The sequence below is a fragment of the Mandrillus leucophaeus genome, unplaced genomic scaffold (genome assembly GCF_000951045.1).
Source record: "Mandrillus leucophaeus isolate KB7577 unplaced genomic scaffold, Mleu.le_1.0 Scaffold5, whole genome shotgun sequence".
NCBI classification, from domain to species: Eukaryota; Metazoa; Chordata; class Mammalia; order Primates; family Cercopithecidae; genus Mandrillus; species Mandrillus leucophaeus.
In genome coordinates, this window is record NW_012105364.1 from 1,716,219 (window position 1) to 1,741,795 (window position 25,577).

Consider the following 25,577-nt stretch of genomic DNA (forward strand, 5'->3'; position numbering starts at 1 on the left):
CAGATGTGCCACATCTAACATGGTGGCTAGGCCCTTGGAGTATACAGTTTGTCTCTCTAGTTGTTTCTTATATACCATCGCCTTCTGTTCTTTTGCAGTTTGTTTTCCTTGTTTTGTTTGTGGTTGGAAATATGCCATTTATTTGTTTATTCATTCATTCATACATGCATACATCAAAAGTTTTTCTTGCGTGTTTAGTATGTGGCAGGCACTTTTATAAGTACGGGGGATATAGCAGTGAACAAAAATAGGGCAAATCCTTGTCCTTATCGAGCTATGGACAAAAGGGAAAGGAAGCAGCTTGTGAAAGGGTCAGGCTCCTGGAGTTAGTAGAGTCAATTTGTGATATTAGAAGTCCTTAGATATCATAAAAATAAAGCAAAACTTATTGGTGAAAAATTGGAAAAGATGATGGAGACAACATTGTAGTTAGTGAATTTGGAGATTGTCTTCTTCATTTCGGAAAATCACTGCTTTCTCTGTATTCCTACCTGCGTAGCGGGTACTGTTATTATTACTGCTACTTACCTAACATTTACTGAGTGTGTACTATGTTATGGGCATTGTGCTAAGTGCCTTGTTTATATAGAACCCTGTAAGTTAGGTATTACACTATTTCATTTTACCCATGAGAATAACAGGACTCACTGGAGGTTAAATACAGTACTTATTCAGATAGGAAGTGTGGAGTCTTGCTTTGGACCCAGAGTTTGCGTATCTGTATCAGTCATGGCAAGCTAAATATGTTTATTTTTATTATCACGTTGAAGACTTTTGTGCTCATGTTTTGCTTCTTTTTCATTAACTTACCAAAATCCTTATGATCCTGTATTTCTTAAAGTTAAACCATGTAGAACTCCATATATAATTAAAATCTAAGCCGTACATAAGTAAACTAAAATGGGAAAAAAAGTAGTAATTGTTAAAATAAACAGTACTTTAAAATTAGATACACCAAATGTGGTAGATACGATAATCCAGTTGTACAGAATTCATTTTATGTTCATAAACTAATAGTAGCATTTTAATAAACATTTTATATATGTTTGTAAAGTGCCTAGCACAGTGCTTACTAGTTGATCCATAAATGATAGTAATTTTATTATTTTATTTTAGTTTCCACCTCACATGTGAAAATAGGTAACGCTTTTTTACTTATGGGTAAGATGTCTATAAAAATGCTTTAAATACAGTGTTGTATATGATAACCTCAGCAGTTATTTGCACAATATTCTCCTGTGGACCACTTCATTTTCGATGTTCCAGGATTTATTTGAGTACAAGTGTATTTTGGTAATTAAGGGCTGTGGTCTTACACTTTAGCGTGCATCAAAATTCTGGAGAGCTTATGAAAAGACGGTTTGCTAGGCACTATCCCCAGAGTTTCTGACTTAGCAAGTGTGGGGTGGTATCCGAGAAGGGGCATTTCTGACAGACTCCCAGTTGATGCTACTGCAGCTGGTTTGTGGACTGTACTTTTAGAACTGCTGTTCTAGGGAAGTGGTGTGACTTCTAATTATTGCTGTTCTCTTACAATTACACATATCTAGTGATGTTAATGTATTGATGTCATTGATATTGCTGAATTTATTGTATGGTCCTTGTGAAATAATTTAGAGAAATTTGGTTTGTATGAGTGTCATTGTGCTTATTGCTTAGGAAGTTTCCCAAAGGTTACTTTTGCATTAGAGAATTTTGAAGTACAGATTTTAATTTGTTTCTATTCCTCTTTTTTTATTCAAGACACAAAGCTACACAGCTTTGATTTTTAGGGGAAAAGAATTATAACTTTGTAATATATCTTGCAAGGTTACTTTTTTTTTCTGTTATAGTTGATTTCTGAGAATTTCAGAGTATCAGGATGATGTAGCAATTTAAAAATAGTAACAAAAAATTTTATCTCTAGTTTTTTTCAAAAATCTTTTTAAAACTAAAATTTGACAGGCTAGTCTTGAGTAGAATTTGATGCTCATGATTCACACGTGTAAAGTAGATTTCACTCAGAATTTCACTTACACCAACATAACAATTTTACTTTTCCTTTTTAAAGCATAGCTATACCTTTAGGGATATGATGGTATAGTAGGGTTATTCTCTGAAAGAAGAAAAGGCAATCAGAAAATCTTTGTCCATGAGATTAGACTGAAATCTTTAGTGATTCAGTGATTACTGAATGCCTCTATGTGCCAGGCACTATGGCAAAAATCAGTGCCAAAGTAATTTATCTTTATCATGTACAATGAGGGGTTTTAGTGGGTTGTAACTTAATATGATCTAATTGTGTGATGAGGCTACTGACAAATCTAATGCAATCCTGTGCTTCATTAATAGAACTAGTATTATGTACAGATCCAGGGAAGTAAGATTCTTCTGTCTTATTTTGCTAGAGTATGCCTGGAGGGTTAGGTTTAGTTTGGAGCTAACAGATAGATTGGAGTCATTCTAGAAGTGAGGAGCCCTGCAGTTGAAAGGTGTGGTCATATTTGCCTATGAGAATTGTTGGAAAATAGGGATAATATACTAGGAGGAAAGGTGTCCTCATTAGTTCCCTAATGTCTGGCTTCTCTGCTGTGATGTAACATTCACAAGGACAGTGACCCGTCCATCTTGTTTATCGCTGTGTCCTCAATGCCTAGCACAGTGCCTGGTGTGCATTCAGTAAATAGATGAGTTAAGTTTGGAGAAAGAGATAATGGTTACTTTCAAATATTTGTCATGTAGATGGCTTTTTTTTTTTTTTTGAGACGGAGTCTCATTCTGTTGCCCAGGCTAGAATGTAGTGGCATGATCTCAGCTCACGGCATCCTCTACCTCCCAGGCTCAAGCAGTTCTCCTGCCTCAGCCTCCCAGGTAGCTGGGATTACAGGCATGCACCACCACGCCCAGCGAATTTTTGTATTTTTAGTAGAGACGGGGTTTCACCATGTTGGCCATGCTGGTCTCGAACTCCTGACCTCAAGTGGTCCACTCGCCTTGGCCTCCCAAAGTGTTGGGATTACAGGCGTGAGCTACCATCATTCCTGGCCTAGATGGTTTGTTAATTACTTAAATTTTCAGAGGCCAAATGGAAGTACCAGGGATGGAATTTTTTTGGTGGGCAGATTTTAATTTTACATAAGAAGAACTTTGTAAAACTTCGTTATATTTGGCAGCCAAATTAATAAGCTTCTTCATGTATTTGAATTTGGTTATTTTAAATGCTTGGGTGGAGGCTGCATGGGGATTTACTTCTATACCTGCTTTTTTGTTAGATCATGGGCCAAGATGATTTCAGTTGTTGACCCTTTTGGCTATGTGCTTCTATTTTTTAATTATTTCATTTGATAGAAAGTAATGTCAACTAATAAAATATTTTTTCTAACTTAGACAATTCTTGTCATTTTAGACTAAAGCAAGCCAAAGAGCTGGACCGAGAGAGGGCTGCTGCCAATGAGCAGTTAACCAGAGCCATCCTTCGGGAGAGGATATCAAGCGAGGAGGAACGCGCTAAGGCAAAGCACCTGGTGAGTATTAAAAATGTAGGAGAAATTTTCTTGCCTACAAGGAAATCTCTGATGTTTGGGAAGAGCTAAGTACTCTGTGCCAACTCTTAGTGTTGATAATATTATTCATGTTCTCTTTGCTCAGATTTTGATTTTTGCCTTTTACAAGTCGCTTACAGTTTAGGTTTAACCATCAAGGACTTTAAAGGCAGGTAACTCTGGAAGTATTGAAGTAAAGACCAACATGCAGACATATGTACATGTTTCATGCCTGAAGGATTGTTGTGTGCTTTTTTTTCGTTTTCTGTCTTTTCTTTTTTTTTTTTATTCTTTTTTTTTTTTTTTTTTTGAGATGGAGTCTTGATCTGTCGCCTAGGCTAGAGTACAGTGATGTAATCTTGGCTCACTGCAGCATCTGCCTCTGGGGTTCAAGCAATTCTCCAGCCTCAGCCTCCCGAGTAGCTGAGATTTACAGGCGCCTGCCATCATGCCTGGCTAATTTTTGTATTTTTACTGAAGACGAGGTTTCACCATCTTGACCGGGCTGGTCTTGAACTTCTGACCGCGTGATCCACCCGCCTTGGCCTCCCAAAGTGCTGGAATTACAGGCGTAAGCCACCGTGCCCGGCCTGCCAGCTTTTTTTCTCCTTTGCCTTTGGTTTTATTGTCTTTGAAACTTCAGGGGTCAGCAGTCTAGGCTTCTTTCTCTCGCTGCTGGTAACTACCAGGTGTTAGTCTGGAAGACTCTGGCAAAGATGAGTAAGATTTGATCAATCACTCCCTGGGGTTTAGGGAAGAGAAAATGTAGAGCCAGGGCCTTAGGGGAACAGTCTTTTCTAAGATAATTTTTTTTTTAAAGAAAATATTTTTTAGTCTTTTAAAAGATTACATAGACATGTTTTTGTTGTTGTTGTCTTTAAAAGTATTACTAACAGACAGAAGAAGGTTTAAAAGGCACCCATCAATCTGTCTTTCTGATATAACCGTGGTTTACACTGGTGTGTGTTTTCCTCTAGATTATTTTTTTCTAGGCTTTTTAACATATTGAAGCATTTAGATAATGCTATAGATCGTGTTAAGCCTCATGAGCATTTTCCTGTGTCACTGAACATTTTTCTGAAATGTAGTTTTTAATGGCTGAATAATATTCTGTCTTTTGTATTCAACATAATTTATTAAGCAATTTCTTATTGTTATTTAATAGATAAAAGTGGAGCTGCTCTGGGTGAAACCTGGAGTGTTCACTTCTTAGCCTCCACTTCAGCCTTCCTAGAAACCCAGATGTAACTCCTTGGAACCTTTAATCCTCAATGGAGCACAGTTGGGAACTCACTGGACAGGGAAAATGGGACCACAGAATGGAAAACTTTGGATGCAAGAGTGAGGGGGATTTTCCTAGTTCAGTAGGCAATTGGGAAACATTAAAACTTTATAAGAAGAAGGCCAGTTTCTAGTCTCTCCCATTCTTTACCTTGGTCCCTTCTCTGAAAGACTAACCCATGACTAGCTGCAATCAGAGAACATAAAAGGAAGTCCATGCCTAAGGAATCAGTCCCTTCAGTGACAAATCTGGGGTCCAGGTTGCATGGGCAAATAGTGAAGCCAGAAAGAATAGAGGTGGTAGACGAAGAAAGAAATGTCAGTGGACTGACTGGCAGCTGCCCTGAGAACAGTACATGTATTGACTAGAACAAAGGGAATAAGAGAGGTGGAAGCAAAGTCAGTCATTGTGAAAGGGGAATAATTTCAGAATTAAAGACAGTAAGTTTTAAGTAACTCAACTGAAAATTAAATTTGTTGTATGTCTAAGCTGAAGGATATTTTGAGGAAGTTGAAAAAATGTCAGGTCAGTGGGTTGAAAGGTCATTTCCATGCATATTAAAGTCTCCAAATTTGGAAGCTAAGGATGTAGTGGAGGAGGTTAATAGCACTCATGTTTGAGGAAGGTACGAGAGCAAAACTCTTTAGTTTTCAGCGAGCAGAAGAATACCTTGGTTGACATTTCTCTTTGCCTCCGAGCATTTACTGTTTTGAATCTTATGTTTGAAGCACTCTTTCTCTACCTCTTTTTGTCTGAATTTGGATATGCTGTCTTGTTCTCTTAGTTTATGGAGACCAGCAAGATTCAAAAACTCAAAAAACTCATTAAATATATACACACACTCAGCAAGACATAAAAAGAGATTTCACAAGAAAAGTGAAAGTATCAAAAGATTTGTTACTCAGCATAACTAAAATACTAAGCAACGTGTTTTGATTGGAATAGTGTATCTGTAGTCTGTTCTCTTTTACCTATTGAATCTTGTCTGTTGTTGTCTTTACTGTTTTGTGTAGCTGGTGAAGCATGAACAACTGGCCTCGTACATTCTGATTTGTAGATCTCTTCTTTACAGATTCTGGTTGTGTGGTATAGATGACAAATTGTAGTACTCACAACCTCTATAGAGCCCTCAAAGCACTTAGGGAATAAAAGTGGAATTTATACCACAGGATGACAACTGATTCAGAGGGTCCCTTCCTTCCTTCCCAGAGTGTTATCAGACATTTGCATGGTCTGCCATGACCACAGCAACATGGCTGCCTATGACATTTAGTTATTGGGCAATTCCCAATTTATTTATCAGATTTCTCCCTTTATTATTGTTATTTGTTATTATGGAAGACAGACATGTTCATTGGATCAAGATTAGAAAATAAATACAAAGAGATACTAAAATCACTCAATGTACTACAATTCAGAGATAGTTACTGTTAATATTTTGGTTTATTGTTTTTATATTCCTTTTTACTTCCCACTAAGTTGGTATAAAGCATTTGATTTTGTGTGTATTACTGTATTTCTCCAAACATAGATAATAGTATACACACTTTTATATAACTTTTAACAGTAGCCTTCACATTAAAACATTTAGGCCATGTGGTAGAAGTTTTTATAGCAATAAATATGTTTTTGTATGGTCACATTTTAATAGTTGTGTTTCACTGAGTTTTTCACTAATTACTAAATTAATACAAGAATATTATAGAACATTTGGAAAAATTACAAAGAAAATCAGTATTATTATAATTCTGTCATCTATCATTAATATTCAGAGGTATAAAGTTCTTTCTGCCTTCCCCATACGTATATATTTTATACATGCTTTAGGATTTCAGATTTTGCATCCCACCACCCTCCAGACCAGTACTGTGTGGTGTGGACAGTGATCGCAAGCCTGCTGTTGTATGTTAGTTCCTTGATCCCCAGCTGGAGAGGTGGGCATCTTCAGAACCCGTAATTGATGTGGGAGTAACCCCAAGAAGGTTAGCATTGCTCCACTGTGTGTGGAGGGCCCCTATTGCTGCCATTCTTAATTCTAATATGTGGGACTCTTTGAGTGGTGGCCAAGCATTGCTTCATTCCTCTTTATTTAGAACTCAAATGTTGCAGCCTGCAGGAAAGTAAAGATTGGGTTTCACACATGTGAAGTAATTAAAAAGTTGTCTTTCAGGAGAACGGGGGTGAAAGCACAGGAGCTAATGTGATGTTGGGACTGTGAAATAAAACGATTCCCACCCCTTACCCCACACCCGCCGCATCTTTCTGTCTCACTAACAGCTGACATTTAGATGTCTCCTTAGATGTGAGTCCAGGCTTTTTCTTCCCACAGTTGTTTTAGCGGCTAGCTTTACTGAGGCTCTTTGAAGGGCAAAGTCATGATGGCCCTGTTGTTGAAGTTTTAAAACAGGATCAGATCAAAACTTTCCCGTTTGGAAGAATTGCTTTCGCTGGGGAAGCTGTTAATCCCACTCTAGATTCTGGAAGAGTATACCAGCCCCTTCCTCTACTCAGCGCTGAGTGGTGCCAGCATGTTAATCAGTTGACTTTATCCAGAGGCTTTGGAAGAGGCAGTCTACTGATAATGATTTTACCTGCAAGAAAATGTTAAAAGCAGCTCATATTCAAAATATGCTTCTTAGGAGCAGGAAAGCACCTCTGTGTAAAGAATGAAGACTGACTGGAAAGACAAGACCAGGGAATTTGTAAAGTGAATGCAACTTGATATTATGTGTATTGTAAAGATCTTATATATGTGATCTCATATTTGCTGTCATTAGATTCTTTGTTGAAATTGAACAGTAGCAGGTTGGTTTTTTTGACTTTGCAATTATAATTTCTTTTTAAAATACCAATTAAAATTTTGACTCACTGTTTTTTATGTCTTACTACATTATGCTGGTTTAATGTTAGATTTTTTTAATTTTTAATTTTTTATTGTTTTTAAAAATTTAAGTAGAGACAGAGTCTTGCTATGGATCTTGAACTCCTGGCTCAAGTGATCTTCTGCCTTGGTCTCCCGGAGTGTTGGGATTATAGACGTGAGCCACCGTGCCTAGCCACGTATTTCTTGTTACCATCACAGAACTATGTAGTATTTTCTTTTCTTTTCTTTCCTTTTTTTTTTTTTAATCTAAACGTTAAAAGAAGTCTCAATTTACTTACTTAAGGCAATATTTACTTCAGTATTCTTCCATTACTCTTTGGACAGATGTTTTATTGAGTGCTTACTGTATGAAACGTACAATGTTAGGTACTAATAATCTGTAAATAAAAGACAAAATCTTGCCCTTGAGGAATAAAAGGTAGAGTTTAAGAATGCTAAGTCTGTTATAGAGCCATGCTACTTATAGTCTTGTGAGGATTCTCACTTTTGGGAAGGCCAGGACTTTGTCTTTCTTTTAACTAATTGCTGTGTCTTTATTTATTTATTCAACACATAATTGAGTGCTTAATATATGCCAGTGCTGAGCAAACAGTAAGCAGTCAATAAATATTTGTTGATTGAATAAATGACTAATTGCATCTACTGAAGCCCTGGAAATAGGATGAGAGGAAATGGGGAAGAATAGAAAAGATTTTCTGGGGAAAGGACCCCTGAGCTGAATCTTGAAGTATGAGTAGGATTTGCTCCCAAGGTTGAGGAGTGGGATGAAATAGCCTCAGGTATTGCAGGCAAAAGCATGGAAACATGGGGACAGGGGGACACTAGTAGAAGTTGCTGAGAGGGAATCCTTGTGGCAGTTAGAACATAGCCTATTCTTTAATTGTATGTGTGTGCTGGGGGTTCACAACCCGTCTGGCATGGCCCTAGGTCCTGTTTATAATTGGTACCTGATTGCCACAAAAAGTCTGTTTTGCCAGTCTTATGGTCTCTATTTTAACATTAATGCTGGTCAGTGGTTGTGTCTAAACTGCAAAAGAGAGGGTATATAAAGAGACATGTCCAACCTCCTATCCCTTTATGGTCAAGATCTCAGTTTTTTAGTTTCTCTGAGGTCCCCTTGGCTAAGAGGGGGTCCATTTAGTCAGTCATGGGGCTTAGGGTTTGATTTTTAGCTTACACTCCATAATGAAGTATGAAGGGAAGAGCAGAGGAGGAAATGGCAGGAAGCCCAAAGACCAGTTAGAAAGCCCTGTGTTAATCTGGTTGAGAACAGGTGGTACCCAAGTTAGGGCATGGTAGCAGGGATGCAGAGAAAAGAAGAGGCATAGGAACTATTTGGAAGGTAGTATTACTAGGATTTTAGGTTTGAAGGGTTGAAAGAAATGTCAAGACTAACTACAAGCAAGGTTTCTAGTATCAGCAACTTCATATCATTTTAAATACAAAAATTAGCAATCAATGTAAAAAATGTCCTGGGCTAAACATAGTGTGAAATTTGACTTCATTGTAGCATTGAGGAGGGTCCTGGCCTCAGATACTGCACCAGTTGTTTATTCAATGCTTGGTAAGAACATTAGTCAGATCATTAGGTATTTCTGTCCCTTTCTGCATTGTCCTTCATCACATATTTATTAAACACCTACTGTGTACTAGGCACTATTTGCCAGGGATGCAAAGATGAATTAGATCTGGTTGCTTTTCTTCAGAGTCTGCAGTTAAGTGTCAGGTTTGTGGGGAAGGTTATTCTTGCCTTGTATATTTTGTCCCAATTTAAGTTATAATTTTTGAATTTGTAAAACCTTATACTGTAGAAAAAAAAATACAGTTAAAAAAAAAAAGGGTGGGTGAATGCATAAATTTAGTTTTTGCAAATTTAAGCGACTGTTTCTCCAAAATGTCACTTTTCATCCCCAGTTTGCCTTTTGTCTGAAATGCACCAGTGAAGCAATCAAGAAGAAGAATTGATTAATTTTGTGCTGTGTGCCTTTCAGTTCTGTGTTTTGTTTGTGCTTCAAACTGTGACAGTTGAAATTTCATGGTAAAAAAGAAAAAGGTTTTGAATTTGGGGTATAGAGAAAAATGACTAAATTAAAGGAAGCAGATGAGAACACTACTGCTGTCCAAGTGAGGTTCTATCCAAGGGGGAAAGGATACAACTGGGGTTGTAATTTTGAAATGATCGACATGCTTCATGCTCAAAAGTTCTGTGTAAGAGAAGAGTAAGAGTGATCACTTGGGGTTTTTAGTATCACTGAAATTAGCCAGGTGAATGAAGTTGCAGTGTAAGCAGTGGTTTCCCGGGTTCTTTTATTGGGCATTTAAAGATAATTTTAAAAATAAATCTGTTGTTTTTGTGTGCAATTTAGACTTGGATTATAACCTCTGTTAAAACTCTCTCTCTGGTTGTGTACGTCGTGTACCGGTTTTCTTGCCCTAGACACTAACCTCCAATTATTTGGATATGTGTAGAGTATCAGTTTGCTTTGAATTCCAAAAATGAAGTTAATGAATTTGAGCTTTTGCTTTTGACAACTATTGAAATATGGCATTTCCACGTTGTATTGGAAGGATTTGGGCCATTTAGGTGTTAGACATTTTCCTCAGTGTTATTGGTGAGAATGGGCTCTGGGATCCATCTGCAAGTCCTGTTCTTTCTGACTCTTGCTCTCTTAATAGCTTACCAGGAAATTCAAAGGGAAATATCCCTCACAACAGGTGAGAGCCTCCTGTGCCTTTGGATTTAGCAGGCTGTTAGGGCTTCTGGGGCAAAGCATTCAGATTCTGTTTTCTCCTTTGTGTTCTTTGTTATCATGTGTGGCCTCTACCTCCTGTGTGTTATGGCAGTATTATTATCATCAGCTGGAATGCACACACAACCTTATGTAGAGATTGTGAACCAAATTTTCTGTGGAGTAGCAGGGCAGCTTTAGGTATGTCTGCCACTGCACTGCAGTGAAAAAGGAGAAACGTCTTTTGTTTCAGTTTGCCCGCCTGGGCTGTACGTTAAGATCCCAAAGAATGCATAGGACTGCAATTACAGATTTAAACTTTGCTTGTATCCTGAAAACTTGCCCAGATTAATATATTTCTCAAATGTACATTGTCAGACCCCCTTTCCTCATCCAGGTTGGCAGAAATGCCTAGGTTCTTTTTTTTTTTTGATAAAGGGTCTTGCTTGTTGCCCAGGCTGGAGTGCAGTGCATCATCACGGCTTATTGCAGCCTTGACCTCCCAGGCTCAAGCGATCTTCTCACCTCAACCTCCTGAGTAGCTGGGACTGGAGGCACATTCCACCATGTCTGGCTAATTTTATTTTATTTTATTTTATTTTTGTGTGTGTGTGTGTTTAATTAAGAAACAGAGTTTTGCCATGTTGCCCAGGCTGGTCTCAAACTCCTGTGCTCAGGAGATCCTCCCTCCTTCGCCTCCCAAAGTGCTGGGATTACAGGCGTCAGCCACCGCACCCAACCAGAAATACCTAGGATCTTAACATCACCAAATAGCCTCCGAGAAGCGCAACATTATGCTGACTAGGTATTGAGGGACCTAGAGGTGGAGAAGAGTGGAGTGTTCTGGTCCTGGAGATCTTACTGCCAAGACTCAGGGAGCCTATCACGTGAACATGGTGTCGCCATTCTCCAAGGAACTGTGTCAGATTGTGTGACCTTCTTGACAGTGATTAGAAAAGAAGACAGCACAGTTGAGTAGAATGCCATTGATGTTCTTGGCAGCAATTAGTCATATTTAAAGACAGCTAGGGAAAATAACTCTGCTTAGAATGTGTTCTGATATTTTCTAAGTATGCTTTTGAAAATTCATCAAGTTACTTGCAAACCAGTTGGATCAGGGCAGTTCTTGTTGAGTGGTGTCCTAAGTGTTAGCTGTGATAACTTATTGACATCCTGTCACTTGGGTCATTATGGGTGTCCAGGTGAGATATGGAGAGCACTGTGTAAAAGTCCATAGGCAACTGCGGTGCAAAGGGCTGGTTATAATTCCTTCTATTTATGATGACCTGGCATTCATTGTGAACATATTTACTTCATTGCCTGGTCTGTTGGAATTGTATTGAACTGACATCATAATCTCATTTCCTACTAAAGAGGCTAAGAAATACGGCCCTTGGTATTTGCTTTAACCTGCAACAAATTAAAAGTTAAGCATAATCAAGTCTGTCAGTCCTTAAGAATCCCAAGTACATGTTTTGCATATTATGTTTTGAATGAGAATGTAAGGCAGATGAGCTCCTTATATTCTTACAGCAATCTTTCCACATTGTCTTCATGGCTAGTCACACAACTGTCAGTTCTGATACAGTTGTTGTGACTCGTTTTCAACCTATTGTGCAGGGACCTGAGGTTTAGCAAATTCGGTATTAAATCGAACAGCAATATTGTTTACCATGTGATATACTATGTAATGTACTATGTGCAATGAGGCCTGCTTCATTTTTATTGCATATTAAATTTTTCACAGTGTTGAATATCCCAGCTCTATATTCCTTTTGTGTATCCTTGCTTTTATTGCTTTGATGTAATTCCTAATTGGCACTGAGTTATGCTTTTTCTGTGTTTCTTGACGCTCTGACCTGTGCCCTGATTTGGGAGTGGGAGCAGACAGCAGCTATCTTCATGTACCCTGTAACTATTCCCTTAACCATAAAGACATTGGACATTTTCTTGCTCACTGTACTCTTCTCTTTACTAACTGTAGTTTAAGGATGACTTGAAAATACCAAAGGGCAGAATTACCAAATGAAGAAAGGCTTCCATTCTCTCGAGAGCAGGAATCTGTTTACAAACCTGCAGTATTTATTACATACCTCATTTAGTCCATTCATCATTTTAATAGAAAAATGAGTCATTTTAGATGATTCTGAAATAATTCGAGGTAAGCTACATTGCTGCAGGCAGAATATGATTTACACAGACAGCACCATGCTATTTTCAGAAAAATACAGTGGAATGATCAGCACCAATAATTTATGATTACTTGTGGTAAACTTATCAAATGTCTTCATTGTCATAGAAATTTGTTGATTAGATAAAGCATTTAGAGTTTTCTAGCTAGCTTTTCCCCCTTCTTCCATCTTTTATGACAAATGGTTACAGAGTTCCGTACTTACCCACTGCCTGTTTCAAACACTGACTGTAAATTTAATTCCAGACTTGTGTTTAATATTTTCTTGTTAAGAAAGAACACCAGTCAGTGTCATGGGCCAGTTTTATTGGAGATGATAAAACCTACTCATATACATTTTCTACTTAGAAATTAAACTTCATCCATTTACAGTTTCTTTAGCCCAGTGTATGCACATATTTTAAATCCTATCTTACCTATCCATAGGTTACATATTTGACTCTCAGGAACACAGCTAACTCATTGCCTGGAACCATAGCTGTGAACCCCAAAGGCATCACAGAGTGATTCTAGCTAGTGTCTTGAAGCTTATGAGCTTTGTTGATAAGCAGCATCACAGTAAAAACCATATTTGCTTTTAGATTTAGTTTTTTTTTTTTTTCTTTTTTTCATTTAACTAAGAGCCTTCAACTCTAGTATCTCCTTGGGTGTTTGATATGGGTAGACATCTATCATTCATTCTTATTAGAGATGATAAAAGAAACATTCAAAGAGACTGTGAAACTAAAGGTTGCACAGAGATAGAGCCAGGGTACAACTCTGATCTTCTCTGCCAAGGTGATCTTATTTTGGGCACAATTTAGCAAGTTTAGTTTTGTTGTTGTTTTTTTTTAACGTGTAATGGGTTTGATTTATTACATTAGAAAGGGTGAGTGGACATTTAGGTACATGGACAAAGCAGAAATCACTGCAGCTAAAAGTAGAAAAGGCAACTAATTGTCATGCATGTGATACACTCACAGGAAATAAAACACACACACAGACACACACACACATGAAACCCATAGCATTATGAGCCTACTTAGCATAGAGGCAGGCAGCCTTAACTATTTGAATAGGCTTTGTGTGTTCTTGCTTAGTAAAATAGTGTATGCACAATCATAATACTATCAGGGATTGAGAATAATATGTTTACCAGCATGGGTGAGAAATATTAGCACTACCATTTCCATCTAAACCATTTTGCATTTAAAAAGTTCTGGCATGTCAACCTGTAAATTTCAGTATTAAAAGACATTCTCTTATGTGAATCCCTGTATTGCAAAAGATACTAGTCAAAGGAAGTGCTATTTGTACACTTTCATCAAGTCATTTTTGAATGTTCTTATTTAAAGAAAATTTTCTATGGCCTGTTACACTTTGGGAGAAGTGGTTGATATAGACACAAAAGGACTTGGTTTCTAGCAATTATACATTCCCTTGGCCTCAGAGGAATACTAGTATATAAAGGCAGAAACTTTCTCTCTCTTTTTTTTTTTTTTTTTTTTTTGAGACGGAGTCTCACTGTGTTGTCCAGGCTGGAGTGCAGTGGTGTAGTCTTGGCTCACTGCAGCCTTCTGCCTCCGGGTTCAAGTCATTCTCCTGCCTCAGCCTCCTGAGTAACTGGGATTATAGGTGTGCACCTCCACGCCTGGCTAATTTTTGTATTTTTAGTAGAGATGGGGTTTCACCATGTTGGTCAGGCTAGTCTTGAACTCGTGACCTCGTGATCCACCCACCTTGGCCTCCCAAAGTGCTGGGATTACAGGTGTGAGCCACTGCACCCGGCCTTCTCTTTTTTATGTCTAACATAAAGTCTTCATTTGTGGGGAGGTAAGAGATGATCCAATTATTTTTGTCAATTATTTTGTCAGTTATTCAATTTTGGATAATCAAGACGCATTAATCTGGGAGAATGCTTGTTGAGAGTAGAGGTAGGCTTGCTGCAATAGAGTATTTTTAGGAATAAATGTGATATACATTAGCAGTGTCTGCTCATTAGTGAATTCAATCACTTTTGTATTTTCATTGAGTTTTATGAGAAATTTAAAGGAAGATATTCTACAGTTTGTTTGTAAAGCCAAGCTCTGAATAGAGTTTGAAAAACTATGCCATTGACCATTTTGGATATTTGTTAAGTTTAAACAAACAAACAAAAAAGGAAACAAAAAATTGGGGATGTAGTTGTATAATTGTTAATGTAGTTTTCAATTATATTTTCCAATTCCAAGAATAATTCTCTCAACAGCAGGTGAACTAATGTATTAAAAATTAGTTTATTTCCAAAAAATAAGCTCTTTTCTCATAGCTCTGATAGAATGATAGGAAAGAGCTGGTAACTGATCTTACTTTATGTCTACTATTGCAAAAACTAACAACGGAGTATTAACATTGCTAGATTATGTGTGCGTGTGTGTGTATGTGTATCATCATTTGTGTTGCACAGGGTAAAGGTAGAGACACTAAGAAATTAGAATTTTAAAATTCCTTTCTGAAACTTTTTACTTTGAAATAATTTTTAGCTTCTGGTAAAGTTGTAAGAATAGTAACAAAGAGCTTAACTCTGATTCATCTATTTTTAGACATTTACCTCACTTTATCATTCTATTTCTGCCTACATATATTTTATATATATATATTATATATATATATTATATATGGGGGAGGGGATCATTTGAGCATGGGTAGAAGACATGCTTATTTACCTCTTAATACTTCTGCCTCTTAAAAATCAGTGTTTCTTACATAATCAAGTATAGTTGTCAAAATCAAGAAATTTAACATTGATGACTATTTTAATATTTAGCCCAGATTTCAATTTTGTCAATTATTTCAATAATGTTCTTTATAGCAACTGTTCCTCTGGATACAGGATGTATTCTAGGATCATATATTGCAACTATTGTAATTGTTGTGTGTTAAAATTCCATTTTAAACATGATTTGCAAACAGTATTAAGATGAATACTCTTAACTTCAATTTATGAATTACTGCTGTCATTGCTAGAGTTTTAGTAAGAAGAAAGTGGAATGGACAAAAAAGAGGTGAAGAGTTTCATTCAGACCTATAGCTTAATATTCTGTATTGTGGGTGAGTTGAGGAAAAATCATTGTTTTGGAAATTTTCTTTTCATGAACTAAAAATGCTTTCACCAGCATCTGTATAGATCCTGTATCTTCAAAGTCCAACAGGCATCCATGTTGCATCATTAAAAACTGTTAGAGAATAAACTCTTCCTATATTTTGACAATTTTTGAACAGTAATATCATCTGAAATAGCCTTCTCTCTGTCCCTCCACCCTCCCCTTCCAGGTACGACTCCATGTAATTTTAGGCAAATTGCTTCCTTTTCTTTATGCCCTTTGTTTCCGTCTTTTTAAAATGAGGACAAGGTCGTTAATGTAGTTTTCTTTCAAGTCTCTTACCTTGAATAAATATCTAAATATAGGAGTTCTTACAGAATGCTAAGTTCTATATACGTATAAATTGAGTTTTTATAAAGTAATTTTGTTTTATGAATAGGTTACCAATTCCAAGAGTCACATTTATTTTAATTTTCTTTGGTTATTAAAAAAGTCCATTTTAGAAAAAGAAAAACAGTTAAAGTTGAAAGCCTCTATTTTCTTGGTTAAATTGGATTTTTGTTATTGAATACTTATTCTGATTAGTAGAAGTGGTTTAGTCACAGGCCAGGCATAAATGCTTTTAGACAGTCACTGAATTGGAAGTGTCAACATGAGAGAGGGATCCTTTTCTTGGAAATGGGAGCATGGGATCTTTCTGCTAATAGTGTTTGTTGGCTGAGAATGAAAACTCAGAGCTTTGTTAGGAAAATAAACTTAAATTGGCAACAACCTGAGTGTGAACCTGGAGGGCATTATACTAAGTGAAATAAATGAGATACAGAAAAACAAACACTATGTTCTAACTTGTATGTGGAAACTAGAAAAGTTGAACTCTTAAAAGCGAAGAATAGAAAGGTGGTTGCCAGAGGTTGGGGGCGGGAGAAGTGGGGAGATTTGGTTAAAGGGTACAAAGTTTCAGTTATAAGATAGATGAATAAGTTCTGTGGATCGAATGTACAGCATTGTAACTATAGTTCTACAGTATTTTTAATAATACTCTATTGTATACTTGAAATTTGCCAAGAGAATGGATCTTAAATGTTCTTAACTGCATGCATGCATCGTGTGTGTACACACACACAGGTGTGAGATGATCGATGTGTTAATTAACTTGATTGTGGTAGTCATTTTATATTGTATATGTATATAAAGTCATCTTGCTGCATAACTAAAAATACGTAATTTTTACTTGTCAATTATACCTCAGTAAAACTGGGGAAAAATACAGAACTGGTGGGAAAAATATAATTAAGTGACCCAAATTTTTGTATCATAGTGGATGAAACCCCTTTGCTATCTCTAAGCTTAAACAAAGATTCATCTTTTTGAATGCTTGCTTGTTTTTCATGTCTTTCTTCAATTCATTAAAAGTTAATATATTTGTGAGACAGGGTCTTTCTCTGTTACCCAGGCTGGAGTACAGTGGTGCAATCATAGCTCATTGTAGCCTCGACCTCCTGGGCTCAAGTGATCCTCCTGCTTCAGCCCCTCAAACAGCTGGGATTACAGGTGTGTATTACCACACCTGGCTAATTTATTTTTTATCTTTTGTAGAGATGGGGTCTCACTATGTTGCCTAGGCTGATTTTAAACTCGTGGGCTCAATCGAGCCTCCTTTCTAGGCCTCCCAGAGTGCTGGGATGACAGGTGTGAGATGCTGCACCTGAGCCCCTTTTTTTGTTTGGTTTTTTGTTTTGGCGATAGAGTCTGTCACACAGGCTGGAGTGCAGTGGCACCATATTGGCTCACTGCTACCTCCGCTTCCGGTGTTCAAGCAATTCTTGTGCTGCCTCCTGAGTAGTTGGGACTACAGATGCATGCCACCATACCTGGCGATCTTTTTGTATTTTTGGTAGAGACAGGGTTTCACCATGTTGGCCAGGCTGGTCTTGAGCTCTTGACCTCAGTGTTCTGCATGCCTCGGCCTCCCAAAGTGCTAGGATTACAGGCATGAGCCACCATGCCTGGCCCTGTTTGTTAATTTTTAATGTGACCATTGGATCTTCCACCTTGCTAATTTCTGACATTGTTTTTCTTCCTTTCTAAACACCTCCTTGCTCCATGTTGAATTTTAAGCATATGGACAGTGGCATCATTAGAAAGTTTCCCATCATTCCCTGTCATGCACAGGTGATAGAAGAATGTATTGGTGCTTCAAACTGATTATTACTTTTTACCTCCTTGATGAACTCAATATATTATAGAGAGAGTGACTCAGTTCCAACCCTGGAGGCATCAAAAAGAACAAGTTCTAAATAACATCCTCCTTTAGAATGCAGCATATTTTAACTGTGTCTCTCCATCTTGCACATCACCACTTCCAGGCTCCGTCTCTTAACTATACATATGCTCTCTGTGTGTATGATAATACTGCTTTCTCCGTCCTCTCTTCTCCTCTCTCCTCTCTTTGAATTTTTTTTTTGTGAGCCTTAGGAACATGTACACAGAGTGACACAACAAAAGCAGGCTCTTGATGTAGTCAGGTTTTGTCCTTGTAAATGACATGGTACAAATCCATGCGGTGGATTAAAATATGTTCACCCTGACAGAAATCTTTCAGTTGAAGTGAAAAAGCGTCCGTCAATTCTGATTGCAACAAAGGTTGCTGCTGCGAGTGAGAGGGACTTGCCAAGACTGCAAGTTTTTCAAGCTCTATTCTGGAGATACATTTGTTACTTGGTTCTCAGCTTTGATTTGGTTATAATCTTGTCTTGGCATGTTCTCTTTCCAGAATATACCATTTTCATTTTTCTTTGGCCTTTTCTCAAGATTTATGAAGGGGGATATTTAACTTTTTGTCTGGCAAATAGCAGAGGTTGTTTGAGTTCCCTAATCAATAATTGTAAAATAACTAGAAATTGATCTATGCCAGTTGTAAACCCATCCATACATTTATTTTTTCTTTTTCTTCTTCTATTTTTTTGAGACAGAGTTTTTGCTCTGTCGCCCAGGCTGGAGTGCAATGGCACGATCTCGGCTCACTGCAACCTCTGTCTCCAGGGTTCAAGTGATTCTCCTGCCTCAGCCTCCTGAGTAGCTAGGATTACAGGCGCCTGCCACCATGCCTTGCTAATTTTTGTGTTTTCATTGGAGACAGAGTTTCACTATGTTGGCCAGGCTGGTCTTGAACTCCAGACCTCAAATGATCTACCCGCCTCAGCCTCCCAAAGTGCTGGGATTACAGGCGTGAGCCACTGTGCCTAGCCCCATCCATGCATTTCTGTTAATGTCTGCTATCCGTTAGAAACTGTACATAAAACATTTTTGTCCCCACATCACTGAAGATAGGATAGAGGCAAGTGACAGACAACTGTGTATTAAGGGAATGCTCTTAGAGTGCTCACAGTTTGATATGTGGCTGTGGGGCTGTTTCTCTAGATTTGTAATACGTACTTTCCAGGTGAAAGTTTCTGGAATAGCCTCATTTGGGAGTTAGAGCTCATCCCAGGTATAGGCAGAATAATGTTGTGATTTGAGGCTACTGCCAGGTTATGCCTTTTCAAAAATAGACTTTTCACTCATTTGGCATGGCCTCCCCTTTCTTCTCTATTTGGCCTGAAATTCTTAATTTCCCTCTCTCTCAAGATAGAATTAAGGGCAAGTGTGCTGGAAGTGCTGGAAGTGTTTAATTTGGCAAGACCACCATTGATAGACATGTATGTTGCCCGGGCAAAAAAGATGCTGGTTAATACTTGGGTTAGAAGGACACATGTTCTCTTCCTCTCCCCGTTGTGGTGATACCTGTCAGTTTGTCAGATGTTATTTTGCTACCTTGTGACTGTGGAGATTTCATAAGACCTAAGCTTCTCACTGGCCAGGGCACTATTATTTCGGGAGGACTTACCTGTGCTCACAGATTGTAGTAAGACACTTACTCTTAAATAATTTAGAAGTGAGAGAGAAATGGTGGTCTTGGGATAAAGCTGGAAATGGACCGAGTGGCTTCAGAACAAGAATGGCCCATTGCTGATGGACTATATTAATACATCTTAGGAAAGGATATGCCAATCTTTATTTTTCAGTCTTTAAAGTTCTAAATAAAAACCAAGTAACAGATGTATCTCCAGAGTATTTAATACCACGAGACATATTTACAATATGATGTTTAATGGAGTAAAAATCAGGATACTCTTTAATAGCTGTACGTCTCTATGGATGGAAAGCTTCATAGTAAGATTGTTTTTTCTTTTTCTTTTTTTTCTCATACTTGTATTTTTTAAAATTATCACAACAAAGTGTGAGTTTTTTTCCTTATTCTTTAATACTGCTTTTCTGTGTTTGCTGAAGTCTCTGAAATGAGTAAGTGTTAATTTACAAAATACATTTTCAGCCATTAATTGTATTTAGAAAAGAGTACAATGCATAGGAAGAAAGAAGAGATTGTAAAAGACAAGCAATGGTTATATTCTTCTCCTCTGCCCTGGTGTAACAACTCTGGCCCCTGTAGGCCTCTGCCTTTTGTGGAGATGTTTATAATAAGCCCTCTTAGCCTCATGCCTGTCATACATTCAGGCTGTAAAGCTTATCAAATAGACATCCTATTACGATTTAGCTTCCCAGATACTTGGTCTGCAGAAAGGGCATGTCTTAGCAGGAGGTCCCACATATCTGTTCTTTTGGGCAGATTTAATTTTTATTTTAAAGCAATAATTTGGCCCATTGGTTGATTCATAAGTCTGTGTAAATTTCTCAGCCTGTTGACAAACTAGTCTTTCAAACGTGCAATACTAAGTTCACCCAAAGTAATTATTCACCTTTTGATAGGTGGCCTGAAGTTGTTTCTAGTAATAGCTCCTGTACCACGTGCCAACTGGGCTTTTCATTTTCAAAACTTTATTGAAGAAAGAAAATTGAGGGCTGGGCATGGTGATTCATGTCTGTAATCCTAGCACTTTGGGAGGCTGAGGTGGGTGGATCACCGGAGGTCAGGAGCTTGAGACAGCCTGACCAACATGAGATCACACCACTGCACTCCGGCCTGGGTGACAGAGTGAGACTGAAAGAGAGAGAGAGAGAGAGAGAGAGAGAGAGAGAGGATGGAGGGAAGGCGTGTGCCCCAGAGGGTGTGTGCCCAGGGATGCCTAGTGAGGTGAGACCCTCATCAGATTGGAGTGGCACAGCCATTTCCCAGTTTGGCCCCACTATGCTATTGCTATTTTAGGGCCCTAGCTCCTCCTTTTGTTTTCTTGGAGGCTGGGCTTGCTTGGAGTAGACGGGGTCAACTTACCTTGCACAATCACTGTACTTCTTGTTAGACCTTGAAGAGATCTTAGTAATCACCCTATCTAATCTCTACCTTTTCTTCATGAAGAAAGAGGCCCAGGGCTTTTGGGAATAAACCAACAGAGTCAGAACCAGCCTCCAAGTCTCCAGGTTCCCTGTCTAGGGTGTATTTCAGTCTTTGTGGTGGTTTTTCAGAGAGGCTCTCAGGATTGCTGCACAGAGAACAAGAAGGCAGGGATCTTTCTATGCATTTGGGCTGACTTGGGATTCGTAGTTACACTGAGGGTGGGGAAGCTCTCTCCCTCTGCTGGGTAAGCCAGACACACAGAGGAGATTTGGGGTAAATCATTCATCGGAAGAGGCATGGAGATGTATGTTTGTTTTTGTGTTATCTCCTATTTTCTGCCTAATATGTTGCAGTTTTTTTAGCAGCCCTTTCCACCATTTACCTACCTCCTCAGCCTAAGTGGCTGGGCAAAGATTAATGTCATAACTTCCTAGATAGTGAAACTGGTGTCTTATGCCATCATCTCTCTTGAATGATGAGGAAAAAGCCTAGACTATCAGTTATCTTCAAGACCACTATTATTATGAGTGAGACAGTGAGTAAATATCTCCAGCCTCTGTGTGTTCTTACTTGAAACAAAGAGGCAGAAATATGGTCACTGAATACAGAGAATGATGATCATTGATAGACCTCATTCTATGATTGTAATGACATTATATTGTACTTATGTGGAATTATAGTAAAGCTTTTACAATTTATAACATGACTTGCCTATCATAACCAATGCCCATTGTTTTAGCAAGAGTGGACTTTTTCTTCTCAGTCTTCTTTATGTCTGTACTGATGTGTGTTTGTGTATGTATTTGACTAACATTTCCATTGATTGAAGAGTTATTTGTATAGGACCTACTATATGCTAGGCATTGTGGTCTATATGTATACATCAAAATATATGTATCAAAAATCTTTGCCTTAATAGACCTTACATTTCGGTAAGAGGAATTGGTATACACCATGCGTAATAGATTTTAAGAAATTGGCTTATGTGATTGTTGGGACTCTCAAGTCTGTAATCTTCAGGGCAGGCCAACAGGCTTCAGATTCAGGGAAGCCTTAATGTTGCAGTCTTGAGTCTGAATGCTATCTGGAGGCAGACTCCTTTTCCTTAGAGAACCTCAGCCTTTCTCTCTTATGGATTCAACTGACTGGATGAAGCCTGACAAAGATTCTCTCCTTCGAGCAAAACTTTAGTCAGGCTCTGTTGAATCCTTTCTGAATAGACTGACCTTGGGTTTCCTTCTTGTAGAATCCACTTTGAGCAAGAATCCTGCTAAGTCAGTTTTGGGAAAATCCCCCACCCTTGTTATCTGACCACCCTGGATATTATCACCCTGGCCTTGGCTTCAGCAATGATCCTATTAAGTCACCTCTTTATCCTTGATGTTTCCTCTTGGTACTTTTCTATTTGCTGACCCCCCACCCTGCTCCTTGATTATAAATCTCGGCTCTTCCTTGTTAGAGTCAGAATTGAGCCAATCTCTCCCCATCACTGCAAGACCTCATTGCATTAGTTCCTACACCTATTGCCATGGGCCCTCTTGAATAAAGTCTGCTCTGCCTTCTTAACAAGTATCATGAACAGTTTTTTCTTTAACAGGCCCATTCACATTATAAAAGATAATGTTTTATTCAAAGTCTGAAGATTTAAATGTTAATCACATTTAAAAAAGAAAACCCCAAAAAACAAACAAACAAAACCCAGCTAGACTGGTGTTTGACCAAACATGTGGATATCATAGTCTAGTTGATGGACATTAAATTAACTGTGAAAGCAATTGTCTCCACTTTCTTGATGAAACGAACTAACAAGTACTTTTTGCCCTGCATTCCAAACGATGTAGAAAGCTAGGCAATCATGTTGATAATATGCATACCAATGGCTGTAGAGTGTAGAGGTGTTTGCTTTGTTCACGACCATGGTTGTAGGTCTTTTCTGCATAGGTAGGGAAGAACAACAGTTGATTGAGGAATGTCTTCCAGCCCACCCCACACCACACACAAGCGTGTGCACACACACACACCCCAACACCCTCTGAGGGAAAAAGCCTCCTTCCTACCTTGATATTGTTGGTGATGTGCCCAGCCACACAGTGTGATAGTTTGGGACCCTATGACTTCCCTGGGCTAAGAGCCATTTAGAGAAGGGCCTGCGCCGACTCTTCCTCAGTTGCAGTTACCGTTTTCGATGGCTTCCTACTTTGCAGTTCCTTGATGTTTTTGCTCAGAGAGGAAAGCCATGTCTGCAGTACATGGTGTGGCCTCCACTTTTGAGGAATTTTGTGGAGGACAAGGGCATGGAGCTTGAGGTACATGCAGTCTGTGATCAGGCCTGTGCTTTATCTAAGTAGGACCACAGTGAGCCTCCGTCAGGGCCAGCTGTATGGATGTCTAGATGTGCATGCAGATGGCAAGGGATGTCCAGTGCATACAGAGTGGAGATTTCTGCTCTACTCAGCCCCTCAGTGGGACTGCTGCTGTCCTGGTGGCTTTTCTGGGCCGGATTTTGAGAATGTTGGGGATTGTACCCTCTGAGGAATTGGGCCTGCTGCTGTGGGCTCCCCTTGTCTCTGAACGTCGTAGAGTCAGTATTTTGTTGAGATGCTGAAGACAGCATAGGTGAGGGCTGTGGTGGCCCCATGTTGGCATTGTCACGTGCCTTTACCTCTCAACCACTCCTCCAAAATTTGTCTCTGGATTGTTGCCTGAGGATAATTCCTGACCCTGTCTCCACAAAGGACATGGATTCTGCCAGCTCTGGCAGTCTCTTCCACATTCTCCTAAACTGTCAGGCCAGCAAAACGTCTAGTGTCATGGCCATAAGCTTCCTCTTGTAACAGAGCCATGTAATCGGACATAGGTGACAAAATGTTGCCATGCTATTCAGTAGAATAGCAGCCCATGGGTTTTGTGCTCCTCTGCACCAGGTGCTGTGTCAGAAGATAGGGACACAAGATGGAGCATAGTCCTTGCTCTCAAGAAGCTTAGAGTGTCTGTCATATACACCAAAGCAAGACAAACCCCCACGTGCCTTGGAAGCACGCGCAGGCCTGCTGCTTCCCTAACCCTCTTCCTGCCTGTCCCTCTGCCTGGGACATCCTCCCCTGCTTTCTGCCACACCTCTCAGCCCTCTTTTAAACTTTGCCTTTCATTTCATCCCATAGCATAAATATCTCCTTCTTCAAAAAGCCTTCCTGATTTCCTAACACAGAAATGATCACAGTCTTCTCCGTATTTCCAAACTCTTTTATGACTCTTTTATAGCGAGGGCAACCCGATAATTTGTCATCCAAACTGGGAAAGTGAAAGGAGGCACTGTTAATTATACGGGGACAACACACATAAACTGGGATGCTCCAGGCAAACCAAGACATGTGATCACCCTACTTATGACCTTTACTCCTATTTGAGTAAAATACAGTCTGGCCAAGTATGGCCATGTTCAAATGTGAAGTCCATCATTGGGATGGGGGAGGCAGAAGTTATTTATACTTGCATTTCCATACTGGGATTTACATGCAACAGGAGCTCACTAATGCTTCCTGAATGGAATTTATGCAGTTCACTATACGTGTCCTAAGCTGAGCAGACCTGCTGGAACCTCCAGGATAGCTGGCGGAGAGAAGAGAATCAGTTTGAATAGGCAGAGCTGGGGCCAGGGAGTTTCAGTTGTGGAGTGGCTCCTTTGAGTTGTCCAGTAGTCCAGTCTTGGTGTAATAGCAATCTGGTGCCATGCTGGGCTGCATTTGGTCAACCTAAGGTCAGATCTGTTCTGTTATGTGAGCATGAAGTCAGGGTGTCCCTCAGGGCAGTCTGGAAGGTGGTGGAGCTGTGGTTCCTGGGTGGACATAGGAGCCTCGTTGTGAGGAGAAATAGAGCCTCCCCAAAGGTAGACAGGTGACAGGCTCTGTTTCTCCATGCTGTGGCTGGCACCTTCAGTCTTCATTACATCTCAGTACCTCCTGGCAGTATATTAAATTCACAGCATTGGAGAAGGTTATAATCACTTAGTAAGGCCGCGGAAAGTTATGTAGAGTGAAGGACTCTATAAGGCTCATTTTATAGACTAGTTGTCACTGAGGAATTTCCTTGATGAAGAGTCTGGATGACATTAGTTCATGGACTTCTACATATAAATGAAGGACTTGCCATTTAAACAGTCCTTTCACTGGCTAGAGTAGGCAGCTATTGGCATAATGAAATGAGGTATTGAATATAATATTGAGTTTATTACCACATGGTTCTGAAATAAGTAAATAATGGATACATTGACTTCTACTTTATAGATGGCTGTAAGAGACCTCTTTAGAACGGTTTAGAATGCTTCAAAGGTCTTTTGAAAAGTGCAGTATTTTACTGCCACCTCCCCTGTTGTCATAATTCTTTAGTGCCTTGGGGCCAACTCCCATTGGAAAGGTGGACACTTAAAATCCTTTTGTGGGTAATGAGCATTTGGTTTTACTGCAGCCAATAATTTGGGACTCCAGTGGAAAGTTGTTAGTACAGACTTTTGAGCCTACAATATTATAACACTTTTAATCAGACACCTATGACCAGGAAACTCTATAGGGCCTACATT

General features: G+C 38.9%; 1 protein-coding gene across 4 annotated transcripts in view; it reads left to right on the forward strand.

The window, feature by feature from the left end:
- The window catches only part of CHCHD3 (coiled-coil-helix-coiled-coil-helix domain containing 3), a 296,929-nt gene that overhangs the window by 103,038 nt on the left and 168,314 nt on the right, over positions 1 to 25,577 (forward strand). For all 4 annotated transcript variants that reach the window (XM_011995834.1, XM_011995833.1, XM_011995831.1 and 1 more), the window contains exon 4: positions 3,386 to 3,503. In XM_011995834.1, the coding sequence (XP_011851224.1) occupies positions 3,386 to 3,503 (118 nt within the window). The remainder of the gene's footprint in view (positions 1 to 3,385; positions 3,504 to 25,577) is intronic.